We start from the raw sequence: 16,202 nt of genomic DNA, 5'->3' as shown, positions 1-16,202 counted from the left end.
CTATTTTAATCGCTTTAAATCTTAAATTACAAAACCATTTAGGCTCTTCATAAGGCATTATGACAGAAGAAAAGTTACAGAACAGTTTTATTTTCCATAAGCTACAATAGCATATCTTAACCTTTATGAGATCTTCAATGGGATTACCTTTTATGAGCTATATTTGCCTGTATACATACTTAGTACATGTTTCTTATAAGTCTTTCAAGCTCTCAAGACTACATTTGTAGTTTTCAATTTGTCCTCAAGGGACTTCACTTCTTGTTTTCGCGTGTGATTTCAACGCACTTTCTCCCATAGTTCCGACATCAATGAGTTTATCACATACACTTATGCTTGTCTGACTTAAACTCCTTTAACCACGATGAATAATCATCCTGTGTAAGCCATTTATTGGCGAAACTACATTTATTTTTTGGGCCACTCATTGTTGTTGTTGATAGTCACGCTACAATGACCTTGCGCATAATATTTTAATGTTGTGAAAATCGCTATTCCATATCTAACTTCCGTACCGAAACGGTGTTCAACTAGCGTTCCCTCCGTGGGTGTGCATGTATTTTTATTTTACACCGTTTTTTCGCTCGTTTTGACTTATTATTTATTTTTTGTATTTTTCCCCTACAATACGATTGCACCCCCGTTTTTAGCAAAATTTAAGGACTTTTCTACCTTTTTTTTCAAAATTCAAGTACTTTTTCAGGGGATTTTTGGAAGAGAAAAATCAAGGACTTTTCAAGGACTTAGGATCAAATTCAAGGACTTTCAAGGACCTGTGCGAACCATGAGGACAATTTGTGTGAAATCATTTTAGGGCTAGCAGTTTCATACAAGAAGATTTTCTAAGTTTCTAATATATTCATATAGGGAAAAGAGACCATGCCCAATGGCAGCCATGTTTTTTGAAGAATTGGAATCATTTGAACAATCTTGGTAGAGGGTCACCACACCCTTACCGGCGCCAGTGATGACTGATCACTGCCTGGATGACAGACATCAAATTTAGCAAACAGTTAATATGTAGGTTAGTTATTTGCTTGTGATAATGGTATAATTAAAGGAAGGGTATTGACTGGAGATATCATTAGGTAGTTTTGGACTCGATTTTCCAATTATTAAAATAACTAGAAGATGCTTTTGTAGAAAAACGCATGTCTCCCCCAATGCATAGTCATATAGGCAAGAAGTCAATAGGGGACAAGAGCCAAAGTCAAAGAGACACTGATGGTTGGCTGCAATAGGGATCATCTACTTGGCATGTCCAACCATCCCACTAAGTTTCAACATTCAGGACCTAGTGGTTCTCAAGTTACGAACTGGGAACTGTTTTCCATGTTCCGGCCCCTATGACCTTGACCTTTGATCAAAAGACCCCAAAATCAGTAGGGGTCATCTACTCTGCATGTCCAATCATCCTATGAAGTTTCAACATTCTGGGTCAAGTGGTTCTCAAGTTATTGACCGGAAATGGATTTCCATGTTCAGGCCCCTTTGACCTTGACCTATGATGAAGTGACCCCAAAAACAATAGGGGTCGTCCACTCCATAGGTCCTGCCACCCTATCAAGTTTGAAGGTTCTAGATCAAATGGTTCTCCAGTTACTGATCGGACGGGCGCACAGGGCAAACACAGTATGTCTGTCTGGGGGGGGGGGAGGGGATGAACTAGAGTAATTTTAGATTACACACGAACGCATTCATCCCTCAGGAGCATGTATACCAAATATAAACTATACACGTCTTTTCTGGAAAAAGTTACAGGCTTCCAAACTAGTCCTGGTAAAGACAAATTGCTGCCTTGACTGGCAGAAAGATTTTTTAAAGGCTGCCTTATATGACAGGAATGCTCAGAGAACAGCTAACAATTTGACAGAAATACGAAATCGCTCTTTCATTGATCTCTCTGTTTTTTACGTTCTTTTTATATGGATTTGGAGAGTCAGACAATCATCTGTTACATTTTCTCTGTTTAGAAAGTATATTACTGCATGATTTACATCGACAATGTGTTTATTTGACAATTTGTCCATACAATTAAATATTTAAGATATATGTTGTAAACTGTAACTCATAGACTTTAAAGCTTAGAAGTTCCTGTTTATAAGTCATAGTTTTTTATTTCCAAGTCGCTGACTTTGTGAACATAAAAGTTACCAATTTAACATGGAATTGACTCTCATACAGAACTTGAAATAAACATTTCTGAATACCTAAATCTTAACTTGGTAATTAATGATATTGATATCAAAAGTCAACATATCACATCTTGTTGATTAACTGATCTTTGAAATATAAACATCATTCATTCTTTCGTTCAGCATAAAATGTACTTGTACATAATAAACTAATTAAACACATCTAATACTTAAATATCAATGCAAGTTAAAATCCAGTTTCAGAATTAGAGTAGTTTAACAATCATATGAAGCTATAATGTTTTGTTTTATAGTAATACGATGTTTACATGTGTCCAACTGGGTGCTAATTCTACCTGTAATAAGAAATCTCATTACATGACTGTAGACAAGATAATTGGCGAGTTTTTAACCCAACTGGTGGGTGGATATTTCAGTATTTTTTTTAAACTGAATTTAGCAATTATAAACAGGAATTCTGTCATAATGACACATGATGATTTCAACTATCAGACTATAGTTACCTGCACCAAATCTTTTCTTGGACAGAGATATTCTGTAACCTGAGCCAACTAATTCAAATTCGATTCCTGATAAAGTAGCGCCCTCAGAGAGAAACTGTATAGCGGTTGTTGACGGAGTGGATTTCCCGTTGCTGAGTGTTAACTTTGCTCGTATGGACCCATGTGTACCACTTTCACTAACTTCAGATATATCATTCAGTTTCCATGTAGCTCGTTTTGTTTCACTGTTCCTGAAAAATGAAAACTGATTGTTTTATTTGTTTGTTTTTAGCTGTTTTTTTTCTGTTACAGATGTACAATTCTTTCAAACTCCTGTGAACTTCACTCCTAGAAATATCCGTTTTTCATACCAGTGTTAGAATATTTTATTTCTATCAGAGACATACAGTTATGGAAGATTTTACAATTTTGTCAGAGACATATACTCTTTAGAAAAAACAACTCAGAAGTTTTTGTCAGACATAATTCTGGGCAATTTTTCTATTTTTGGTTGGAAATACATTTGAAAATATTCTGCCAAAGTTAGCAACCAAATTTCTTTTTTTATACTTAATTTAGTTTAATCTTATCTATTTTACACAAAATGCAGAATAAGTTTTTCATAAACTGCAGAGAAAGTTATTTACAACTTGTATATTAAAATGCCTGACTTTGGAAACTTTTTCTCATCAACTTTTTAGTGACACAGTAACTTTTAAATTTTCATTTAAACACACTGACAACCACAGTGTGGGATTTAAATACTTAATGCAATCAAGCTAGTATCTGTAAAGTAAAATACATGTTCAAGTAAAAAATTTAAACTGGAACTCATACCAATTGCCTTCAGGAATGCTCTGCATGCTAGTTACCCCTCCGTCCACTATCACTGTAGCACTGATGTTTTTCAGCGTTGCCCCAGAGGTCATTGCCCCAGGATTAAACCTGTAATCCAGTCTATAATCTGTACAGGATTCCTCACATTTCCAGTACACAACAACAGGCAATGGTGTACTCTCTACCCCTGGCAAAGCTTTCATCTGTAATATTAGAATATTTTGATAATGGTCTTTTGTTAGACCTCTTCTTCATTTAACTTTAACAAGAGGACCATGATGGTCCTGAATCGCTCACCTCTTCCCACATGACTCAGTTTTGAGTATGAAGTCGTTTTTTCTATTATTTGACATAGTGACCTAGTTTTTGTGCTCATGTGACCCAGTTTTGAACTTGACCTAGATATTATCAAGTAAAAAATTCTGACCAATTTTCAAGAAGATCCATTGAAAAATATGGTCTCTAGAGAGGTCACAAGGTTTTTCTATTATTTGACCTATTGACCTAGTTTTCGAAGGTACATGACCCTGTTTTGAATTTTATCTAGATATCATCATGGTGAACATTCTCACTAATTTACATGAAGATCTCATGAAAAATATGGCCTCTAGAGAGGTCACAAGGTTTTTCTATTTTTATACCTACTGGCCTAGTTTTTGACCGCACGTGACCCAGTTTCGAAACTTGACCTAGATATCATCAAGATGAACATTCAGATCAATTTTCATGAAGATCCATTGAAAAATATGGCCTCTAGAGAGGTCAAAAGATTTTTCTAATTTTAGACCTACTGACCTAGTTTTTGACAACAGTTGACCCAGTTTCAAACTTGACCTAGATATCATCAAGATGAACATTCAGACCAACTTTCATACAGATCCCATGAAAAGTATGGCCTCTAGAGAGGTCACAAGGTTTTTTTATTATTTGACCTACTGACCTAGTTTTTTTAAGGCACGTGACCCAGTTTCAAACTTGACCTAGTTATCATCAAGGTAAACATTCTGGCCAATTTTTATGGAGATCCATTCACAAGTATGGCCTCTAGAGAGGTCACAAGGTTTTTCTATTTTTAGACCTACTGACCTAGTTTTTGACCGCACATGACCCTGTTTCGAACTTGACCTAGATATCATCAAGATGAACATTCAGACCAACTTTCATACAGATCCCATGAAAAATATGGTCTTTAGAGAGGTCACAAGGTTTTTCTATTATTTGACCTACTGACCTAGTTTTTGATGGCACGAGACCCACTTTCGAAACTGACCTAGATATCATCAAGATGAAAATTCAGACCAACTTTCATACAGATCCCATGAAAAATATGGCCTCTAGAGAGGTCACAAGGTTTTTCTATTATTTGACCTACTGACCTAGTTTTTGAGGGCACGTGACCCACTTTCGAACTTAACCTAGATATCATCAAGTGAACATTCTGACCAATTTTCATGAAGATCTCATGAAATATATGGCCTCTAGAGAGGTCACAAGGTTTTTCTATTTTTAGACCTACTGGCCTAGTTTTTGACTGCATGTGACCCAGTTTCGAAACAGATCTAGATATCATCAAGATGAACATTCAGACCAACTTTCATACAGATCCCATGAAAAATGTGGTCTTTAGAGAGGTCACAAGGTTTTTCTATTATTAGACTCTAGAGAGGTCACAAGGTTTTTCTATTTTTAGACCTACTGACCTAGTTTTTGACCGCACGTGACCCAGTTTCGAACTAGATCTAGATATCATCAAGATGAACATTCAGACCAACTTTCATACAGATCCCATGAAAAATGTGGTCTTTAGAGAGGTCACAAGGTTTTTCTATTATTAGACCTACTGACCTAGTTTTTGATGGCACGTGACCCAGTTTCGAACTTGACCTAGATATCATCAAGATGAACGTTCTGACTAATTTTCATGAAGATCTTATGAAATATATGGCCTCTAGAGAGGTCACAAGGTTTTTCTATTTTTAGACCTACTGACCTAGTTTTTGACAGCACGTGACCAAGTTTCGAACTTGACCTAGATATCATCAAGGTGAACAATCTGACCAATTTTCATGAAGATCTTGTGAAATATATGGCCTCTAGAGAGGTCACAATGTTTTTCTATTTTTAGACCTACTGACCTAGTTTTTGAAGGCACGTGACCCAGTTTCGAACTTGACCTAGATATCATCAAGATGAACATTCTGACCAACTTTCATAAAGATCCCATGAAAAATGTGACCTCTAGAGTGGTCACAAGCAAAAGTTTACGGACGGACGCACGCACGGACGCACGACGGACATCGCGCAATCACAAAAGCTCACCTTGTCACTTTGTGACAGGTGAGCTCAAAAGGCTTAATATAGTTTCAACTTTAAGCATATTAACATCATGTTGTTTGGGTATTGGAACAACAAATAAGCATATTAACATCACGTTGTTTGGATACTGGAACAACAAATAAGCATATTAACATCATGTTGTTTGGGTACTGGAACAACAAATAAGCATATTAACATCATGTTGTTTGGGTATTGAAACAACAAATAAGCATATTAACATCATGTTGTTTGGGTACTGGAACAACAAATTAGCATATTAACATCATGCTGTTTGGATACTGGAACAACAAATTTCCAAGTATGAATGATCTGAACAAAAAGTCATAGATCTGGGTGACTATACAGACAGTTTTTTGTTTGGTTTGATACTAAGTCACAATCACAATAAAGCCATGCTGCATCTTTCCAGCTTAAATGTTGCAGGACATCCCATTTGTTCTTCTTTGAACCAATAATCTTACACAAGCCATCTATAAAGCAGAATTCTATATCGAGCACGTGACCTGAACCTACATTCATCAGTGGCAATTCAAATACTGTAAAATCCTTTAATTTCGTAGGCGTAGGTTTTGGTCAAAAAAGCAATTTCCTGGGGATAGCAATGCATGGATTTCAACTTTTTTAACATAAAATGAATGGGAATTTTACACATTCGTTGGGATTTAATTTCAACCACGAAATCCACAAAAATTAGTCCCCCACAAATATTAATGATTTCACAGTATAGTAACACTAATAGTTGGAGGCTTCCTCCTAAAGGCTGACTGGTTATTAGATAAAATACAGAAGAGGAAACAATAAAAAGTCTAACCTGGTATTTGAGAATGTCTATATTGAAGTAGGACGCTGATTTATTAGTTTCTCCCTGACTGCGTAGGTGGTCACCGAGTGCCTGCATATCAAACGTGTAGACTGGACTCCCATCTATAGACTGACTAGAATCTCTACAATAATACAACCAGTCAATTAATGCATCTTGTAATAAATATTGAACTAACTTTAATTAAAACAACTTGGCAAATATATAAAAGAGACTTTTACTGAAACTTTCCAGACTTGATGGACAAACAATCAATAATGTTATCAAGCTACATTGTATTCAGTACCAAACAACGCATTTCCCAAACACCTCCACAGCATAAAGAATAAAAATCCTCATTCATTTTGCAAATAATAAAAATAAAAATTTATCTGAAGCTGTGTCATTAAAAATTCAGCTTTGGGAAATGTTACTGGAAGTCACAAATAAAAATAATAGAAGAGTTCATAATCTAAATAGAAGTATTAAATGGATACTCATTAACTTGCAATAAGAACATTATTACATTGTATGCATAATTAGTACTGCATGCTGTAAAAATAACAAAAGATACACCTTGAAGTATATGAAATATCATTTAAATCTGAATACTTTTCACAGCATGAGTACTATAATATAGGAATTTTAACGGTTTCTATGTTTCAAAGACTGGCTATGAGCAGCTGATTATAAACTTTTTAGAATTATTGACCTGATGAAAGCTTGCAAACACAAACATGTCAGGGCTGACCTGACCAAAATAAGAAAGATATGATTCAATTTCATTCAGATATGTGAGCAAATCTGTCAAAATGAAAACACTGACTAGCTACTGAGAATTTGTCAGTTTCACTTCAAACCCCACCCACCAAACTATATTAGAGCTAACAAAGAACAGAGATAGATCTGTACAGTTTTTACAGTAGTCTAAAAAGTTAAAGTGAAACTTAACTTGTGAATGACAAGTAAATAATCATCCTCTGCAACAATAAAATTTACCAGAGTTTCTATCACCAACAATATGACCTCCACAACATTGGAGTGTTAAATCTGAAATATCTTTGATGTATTGTATATGTATATACCTAACAGTTACAGGCAGTCATATCATTTCTTCAGTAAATATTTAATTCAATTTAAACACATTAGAAATATATGCTTCACGATAAAAAACAGTTCAAATCATGTAAGAAAACAAAATATCTAAATATTCAGAGGACTGACAAAAAAATCTGAGCTAAAAGTTTGGACTAGCAAGCAAGTAACAATGTCACGATGTTCATATGCTGCGAAAGCAGTTGGAATTTATGCTGCAAACAGGATTCACTACAATAGATCACAGAGATCAGAAAACTTTTTGGCAAATTTTTTCCAAACTTGATAAAATATACAAAACTGAGTAAAAGAACAAGATTAAATTTTCTGCTATATAAGTAATATTGTGATGCATAAATGCACAAAATATAGCTACATATAGTTAAAAACAAAATGTTCTATGTATATTTCAATAGTTGCATACAACATTTTGCTTCTATGGCAGTGTGTGCTTGCAAAAATTAACATTATGTCACACAAAAAAAAAGAAAATAAATATACGAGTAGCACTTATATATCTGATTGCTGAAATAAAAGAAGCAAGAAGAAATACAGGAAATTCCTCTTCACAAAAAAATGTGACAAAAGATAATTTTTCTATACAGTGTACAAGTGCAGTAACAAACTATATATTTAATTTTTTTGTGAGTAAAATTATAAACAAGAGCTGTCTCCATAGGATGACATATGCCCCCGATGGCACTTTGAATGAGTAGTTATGGCTGATGTTAGAGTTTAGGACCTTTGACCTAAGGAGCTGGGTTTTGCACGCGACACGTCGTCTTACTGTGTCACACATTCATGCGTAGTTATTTTAAAATCCATGCATGAATGACAAAGATATGGACCGGACACGCCCATCAATGCACTATCATGAAAAATGACCTTTAACGTCTAAGTGTGACCTTGACCTTTGAGCTACGGACCTGGGTCTTGCGCGCGACACGTCGTCTTACTGTGGTACACATTCATGCCAAGTTATTTGAAAATCCATCCATGGTTGACAAAGATATGGACCGGACATGCCCATCAATGCACTATCCTTTAAAGTCTAAGTGTGACCTTGACCTTTGAGCTACGGACCTGGGTCTTGCGTGCGACACGTCATCTTACTGTGGTACACATTCATGCCAAGTTATTTGAAAATCTATCCATCGATGACAAAGATATGGACCGGACACGCCCATCAATGCACTATCCTTTAATGTCTAAGTGTGACCTTGACCTTTGAGCTACGGACCTGGGTCTTGCGCGCGGCATGTCGTCTTACTGTGGTACACGTTCATGCCAAGTTATTTGAAAATCCATCCATCGATGACAAAGATATGGACCGGACACGCCCATCAATGCAAAATCCTTTAATGTCCAAGTGTGACCTTGACCTTTGAGCTACGGATCTGGGTCTTGCGCGCAACACGTCGTCTTACTGTGGTACACATTCATGCCAAGTTATTTGAAAATCCATCCATCGATGACAAAGATATGGACCGGACACGAAAATTGCGGACAGACCGACAGACTGACAGACGGTTCAAAAACTATATGCCTCCCTTCGAGGGCATAAAAATATCTTTTAACATCTGTGTGTGTGTGTAAAATTCTCCTTATGCACAACAATCAAGAAACTGGTTTCTTAATTCCCCCAAAAATTTGATTTTGTGAAGAAAAATCAAGGAACTAAAATTGTTGATTAGAAACTGTCAATTCCAGCACTGTCCTTGCATGACAAAAATATTTTTCTTACTGTAATTATAGAAAGTATAAAATATATTTGTTACTTGTTTAAAACATGCTGTTATGCAAATGAATGTCTTAACTTCTCACTGACAACCACCATGCTATTAAATGATTGACAATTTCTTTCAAATAACTAAAACAAAGAGAGAAAACATTTGCTTATAAACCAATAAAACTGCAAGCAACATTAATCACAATGGGGATTCCACATGCAGAACTTGGGGGTTAGCACGTGAGCCCCGTGCACCCGTTACTTACTCTGATACCAATTGCTTATTTAACAAAATTTGTTCCAATTGTGAACCATTTTTGAGTCTAAAACTAAGGACTGCAGGATTTGGGTTATCCATAAAAACCCGAACAACTCCTGCAGGAAATGACATCATCAAATTGCCAGTCATTTTCACCGAACATCTGAAACAAAAGCATTCAGCAACAAAGCATGTAGTAATATATATATATATAATATACAATATAACATTACATTATATAACACTTTAATGAACATAAATCTGTCTGCAGAAATGGTGTGTGTTTTATTACAAATTTCCGTTAAATTATGTTGGCTAAATAAGCTTACATTTCTCAGCTTTCTTTCAACAGTACTATCTGGGCCTGTATTCATCAACATTTTAAGTCTGGTATTTACACTTAGATTTTAAATCTCTCTAAATTCAAATTTTGTAATATATTTATATTACTGAAACTTTGTTAAGCTTTTCATTGTAGTTGACGCTATATTCATGCCAAGGTTCATTGAAATCTATGTAACCTTTACAAATACACAGTAAAAAGTAATTTTAGCATTTCAAAGTCTTAAGTTTCAGAACTGTTGATGAATACAGGTCCAGATCTGCTGCAAGAAGCAAACTCAAGTGGAGCTTTCATAAAGATTAAGAAAGCAATCCAACAGTACCAAACACTGATTGGGAAAACTTTGGTCCCAAATAAAAGCAGCAGGCGAGTCCAAGGGGACAATTTTTAGAAACTGGAACTTCCTTTAAATTAATCGTCTTTCTTGGAGATACACAATTATGCATAAAGCACAAGTTCACTGAAATATCAGCTCGAAAAACTTCTTCACTGACTAAGTCCACTGCTGTTGAGAGCTTACAAAAGAACTTTCTAGCTTGGTAAAGAAAGAGCTTAATGTTTAAGTCAAAGTCAATATCAAATGTTCCATTTGTACACCTTATATGCTGTTAAGAACACAACAAGTAGTGACCTAGCACTTTCTTTTGGACATTTTTTTGTTTTTATCTTAAATTCATCACACCTTCCATTACCTGATGCCAAAATATTGAATTTAAAACTTAATATCTTAGCAGAATCTTCATGTGTAAAATCTTATCAAAATAGTACTATGGTATAGCTTAATTTCCCCTTTCATTTTGACATGCTGCATAGTATGATTTTTCTTTGAAAATGTGGAGAAAAACATGTTAAAACAAGATATACCACAACTGCTTAGTGTGTCCTTAACAGAAAATGGAAATAACCATACCATACAGAAAACCACACTATACTTCATCAAAAACACCTCGGGTAGTGTATTATTCAACTATGCAGTGATATGTAACTAAAACATTTTACCTACATGTATAGTGTAAACTTTACATGAATGACAGATTTCCTGCTATACTTCACTTACTGTCAAATATCATTTAAGTCTTGTACAAACATTTTGTTACAGCTATCCTTCATGTACCTACATTCAGTTCCATTAGAATGAAACAGTTAAATCTGAATACGGGTTCAGAGAAAATGCATCATTTAATTAGGTACCTAGTAAAAGAATTTACATAAATATTGCTACATTACAATACAAGCTGCCATGAAAATGGACCTACTTGGTAGCGTCTGTTCCCTTGAAGTAAGCGTTGATAGTTTCTGTGAAGGCAACTGCAAGAGGTACCACATCTGCCATACCTATAGTCAGTGGACTTGGCCCCCTGGATGACCCAACTGGCATAGAGGTTGTGTTCCATGTAACAGAACTGCCTGAATCTACACGGTTCAGACCAAATGGACTATTCCTTCCTGAAGGTCGCGCAGGTACCTGTAATAAACATACATTAACTTAGTTAACATTAATTATAGTGAATTACTAAAACAAGTCAGCAATGATGTAAAATGAAGAGTTTCAATCAAGATCCCCTACAGGTTTTAGTTATGGACTAATGGGACAAAAAGGTATTTCAAACAAAGCATCCTGATACTCAACTTTTCTACACACCCGAGAGGATAACTTATGTCACTTTGTTTACCTATTTTTCCGTTTTTTCCTCCCATCCAAACGCGGTTTTTAAACCTTACCATTCAACTCATACATTTACTCTTCCCTCACAAATAACAAGGCAGTCTGAAAGACAGCTAAATCCCCTGCTACAGTTATGGATAGTGGAAGGGTAAACCTTTGACCTTTAGCTGTGACCTTGACCTTGAACTGACACGACTGACTCATGAATTCTGCACATCATCTTGATGTGGTAATCATTTGACCCAAGTTTAATGAAAATCCTTCAAGGGGTTTAGGAGATACAGAGCTCAAACCTTTGACCTTGAGTTGTGACCTTGACCTTGAGTTGACATGGCTGACTCATGAGTTCTTGATGTGGTAATCATTTGACTCAAGTTTAATGAAAATCCTTCAAGGGGTTTAGGAGATACAGAGTGGACACAAAATGGAAGGCTCAAACCTTTGTGACCTTGACCTTGAGCCAACATGGCTGACTCATGAGTTCTGCACATCGCCTTGATGAGGTGATCATTTGACCCAGGTTTCATATGAATCCTTCCAGGGGATTAGGAGATACAGAGCGGACACAAAATGGAAGGCTCAAACCTTTGACCCCGAGCTGTGACCTTGACCTTGAGCCAACATGACTAACTCATGAGTTCTGCACATCGTCTTGATGAGATGATCATTTGACCTAAGTTTTATGAAAATCCTTCAAGGGGTTTAGGAGATACAGAGCAGACACAAAATGGAAGGCTCAAACCTGTAACCCTAAGTTGTGACCTTGTTGACCTTGAGCCGGCATGGCTGACTCATGAGTTCTGCACATCCTCTTGATGAGGTGATCATTTGACCCAAGTTTTATAAAATTCCTTCAAGGGGTTTAGGAGATATAGAGCGGACATGAAATGAAAGCTAAAAGCTTTGACCTTGAGTTGTGACCTTGACCTCGAGCCGACATGGCTGACTCATGAGTTCTGCACATCGTCTTGATGAGCTGATCATTTGACCCAAGTTTCATGAAAATCCTTCAAGAGGTTTAGGAGATATGGAGCGGACACAAAAGTGTTACGGACTGACAGACGGAGACCATTCCTATAACCCCGCACCACTCGTGGCGGGATTAATAAATTAATTTAATTAAAAATTCTGGAAACTCTTGGGATTTCCATATTCAGTCAGAATTTTATCATCCAATATTCTCACCTGAGGTAGAATGCCTTTATTCCTTGAGGGTGGTCTCTGAGGCAGTGGTGGCGCTACACCATTCTCTACAACATTATGACTAGGTGACACACTTGGTTGATCACTGCCTGATAATCGAGCCTGATTCAGTAAGTCACTAGTATCTGAAATTCAGTCACTAGCAATCAGTCACAAATTGAATGTATCAGCAGACTTGCCAATATATCCTTGTATTAAACATATATCATAGCAAAAACTCTGTATCAAGAATAATTGTTCGCTTATGTATTAAGTATATTTACAACACTGGAATTATATATATATATTAATGCACAGTGAAACAACCACTCTATCAAGTATTGATGGCTTGAATATCTAAGCTGGCTTAAGCAATTATTTTGGTCCTAGGCCATTTTCCTTACATTTTCCATGTTTGATTTATTTGAAAACCCAGAACACCTCAAGCATTTGGTTCATTACACTGTGTCCTCAAGTAATCAAGTGTTTTACTGTATCCTTATTTAAAGATCAGAGTTTTTCACCTAGCTGAAAACTAGAGCTATCATTAAAGACGATTAATCACCCCAAGACACTGCTAGTACAGTGTTGTGATCATGACTTTTGCCCTTCGAGACCTTTACCTTGAACCTAGTGACCTGGGTTGTGCACTCCATGTCCTCTGGATGAGGTAAACAAATAATGCTGATTTTATGAATATCATTCCAGTGTTTTAGAAGATACCATGTACATACAAACTTAAGCTACTTGTTCTATGACCTGTAAGTGTGACCTTGACGTTGAACCTAGTTTTGATCATGTACTCTGCATGTTATATTGATGAGGTAAACAACTGATGCTACTATTATAAAAATATTCTGTGTGGTTAGACAACATGAAAACAAGAGGACCATGATGGTCCTGAATCGCTCACCTCTTCCCACATGACCCAGTTTTGAGTATGACGTTGTTTTTTCTATTATTTGACATAGCGACCTAGTTTTTGAGCTCATGTGACCCAGTTCTGAACTTGACCTAGATATTATCAAGATAAAAATTCTGACCAATGTTCAAGAAGATCCATTGAAAACAAGAGCTCGTCGAACACGAAATGCCCCCCTTGATGCATTTAGTAATTGCACAAGGAACAGAAATTATATGCACACTGTAAATAAGTATATGTAAACCATGTGACCCACAGGGCGGAGCCATATTTGACCCTTGGGGAATAATTTGAATAATCTTAGTAGAGGACCACTAGATGATGTCATATACAAAATATCAAAGCCCTAGGCCCTGTGGTTTTGGACAAGAGGTTTTTCAAAGCTTTTTCCTATATAAGGCTATATAAACCATGTGACCCTAGGGGTGGGGCCATATTTGACCCCAGGGAAATAATCTGAACAATCTTGGTAGAGGACCAATAGATGTTGCTACATATCAAATATCAAAGCCCTAGGCCCTATGGTTTTTGACAAGAAGATCAGAAACCATTTAACTGTTCCTGGCCAATGTGACCTTGACCTTTGACCTAATGACCTCAAAATCAATAAGGGTCACCTGCTGGTCATGACCAACCTCCCTATCAACTTTCTTGATCCTAGGCCTAAGCGTTCTTGAGTTATCATCCGGAAACTGTTTTACTGTTCAGGGTCACTGTGACCTTGACCTTTAACATACTGACCTCAAAATCAATAGGGGTCATCTGCTGGTCATGGCCAACCTAACTATCAATTTTCCTGACACTAGGCCCAAGCGTTCTTGAGTTATTGCCAGGAAACCATTTTACTGTTCCTGGTCACTGTGACCTTGACCTTTGACATACTGATCTCAAAATCAATAGGGTTACCTGCTGGTCATGACCAACCTCCCTATCAACTTTCGTGATCCTAGGCCTAAGCGTTCTTGAGTTATCATCCGGAAACTGTTTTACTGTTCATGGTCACTGTGACCTTGACCTTTAACATACTGACCACAAAATCAATAGGGGTCATCTGCTGGTCATGACCAACCTCCCTATCAACTTTCATGATCCTAGGCCCAAGTATTCTTGAGTTATCATCCGGAAACCGTTTTACTATTCAGGGTCACTGTGACCTTGACCTTTGACATACAGACCTCAAAATCAATAGGGGTCATCTACTGGTGATGACCAACCTCCCAATCAACTTTCATGATCCTAGGCCCAAGCATTCTTGAGTTATCATCCGGAAACGGATAGGTCTACATTCCGACCGACCGACCGACAGACCGACCGACATCTGCAAAACAATATACCCCTCCTTTTTCAAAGGGGGGCATAAATATGGTCTCTAGAGAGGTCACAAGGTTTTTCTATTATCTGACCTATTGACCTAGTTTTCAAAGGTATGTGACCCTGTTTTTATTTTACCTAGATATCATCAAGGTGAACATTCTCACTAACTTTCATGAAGATCTCATGAAAAATATGGCCTCTAGAGAGGTCACAAGGTTTTTCTATTTTTATACCTACTGGCCTAGTTTTTGACCGCACATGACCCAGTTTCGAAACTGATCCAAATATCATCAAGGTGAACATTCAGATCAATTTTCATGAAGATCCATTGAAAAATATGGCCTCTAGAGAGGTCAAAAGATTTTAATAATTTTAGACCTACTGACCTAGTTTTTGACCGCAGTTGACCCAGTTTCGAACTTGACCTAGATATCATCAAGATGAACATACAGACCAACTTTCATACAGATCCCATGAAACGTATGGCCTCTAGAGAGGTCACAAGGTTTTTTTATTACTTGACCTACTGACCTAGTTTTTTAAGGCACGTGACCCAGTTTCAAAATTGACCTAGATATCATCAAGGTGAACATTCTGACCAATTTTTATGGAGATCCATTCACAAGTATGGCCTCTAGAGAGGTCATAAGGTTTTTCTATTTTTAGACCTACTGACCTAGTTTTTGACCGCACATGACCCTGTTTCGAACTTGACCTAGATAACATCAAGATGAACATTCAGACCAACTTTCATATAGATCCCATGAAAAATATGGCCTTTAGAGAGGTCACAAGGTTTTTCTATTATATGACCTACTGACCTAGTTTTTGAAGGCACGTGACCCACTTTCGAAACTGATCCAAATATCATCAAGATGAACATTCATATCAACTTTCATACAGATCCCATGAAAAATATGGCCTCTAGAGAGGTCATAAGGTTTTTCTATTTTTAGACCTACTGACCTAGTTTATGACCGCACATGACCCTGTTTCGAACTTGACCTAGATAACATCAAGATGAACATTCAGACCAACTTTCATACAGATCCCATGAAAAATATGGCCTTTAGAGAGGTCA

General features: G+C 36.7%; 1 protein-coding gene across 9 annotated transcripts in view; it reads right to left on the bottom strand.

Moving 5' to 3' along the window:
• Nucleotides 1-16,202, bottom strand: part of LOC123525878 (F-BAR domain only protein 2-like) — an 83,459-nt gene that overhangs the window by 7,277 nt on the left and 59,980 nt on the right. For 8 of the 9 annotated variants that reach the window (XM_053538037.1, XM_053538031.1, XM_053538038.1 and 5 more), the window contains 6 exons: nt 12,889-13,031; nt 11,294-11,502; nt 9,702-9,857; nt 6,624-6,756; nt 3,476-3,678; nt 2,660-2,889 (listed from right to left, as the gene is read on the bottom strand). In XM_053538037.1, coding sequence (XP_053394012.1) covers nt 2,660-2,889; nt 3,476-3,678; nt 6,624-6,756; nt 9,702-9,857; nt 11,294-11,502; nt 12,889-13,031 — 1,074 coding nt within the window. The remainder of the gene's footprint in view (nt 1-2,659; nt 2,890-3,475; nt 3,679-6,623; nt 6,757-9,701; nt 9,858-11,293; nt 11,503-12,888; nt 13,032-16,202) is intronic. The other variant, XM_053538032.1, reaches the window with a different exon arrangement.

Source organism: Mercenaria mercenaria, chromosome 3 (genome assembly GCF_021730395.1).
Source record: "Mercenaria mercenaria strain notata chromosome 3, MADL_Memer_1, whole genome shotgun sequence".
NCBI classification, from domain to species: Eukaryota; Metazoa; Mollusca; class Bivalvia; order Venerida; family Veneridae; genus Mercenaria; species Mercenaria mercenaria.
The sequence above is the reverse complement of the archived record's forward strand: the minus strand, read 5'-3'. Positions and strand labels throughout refer to the sequence as shown.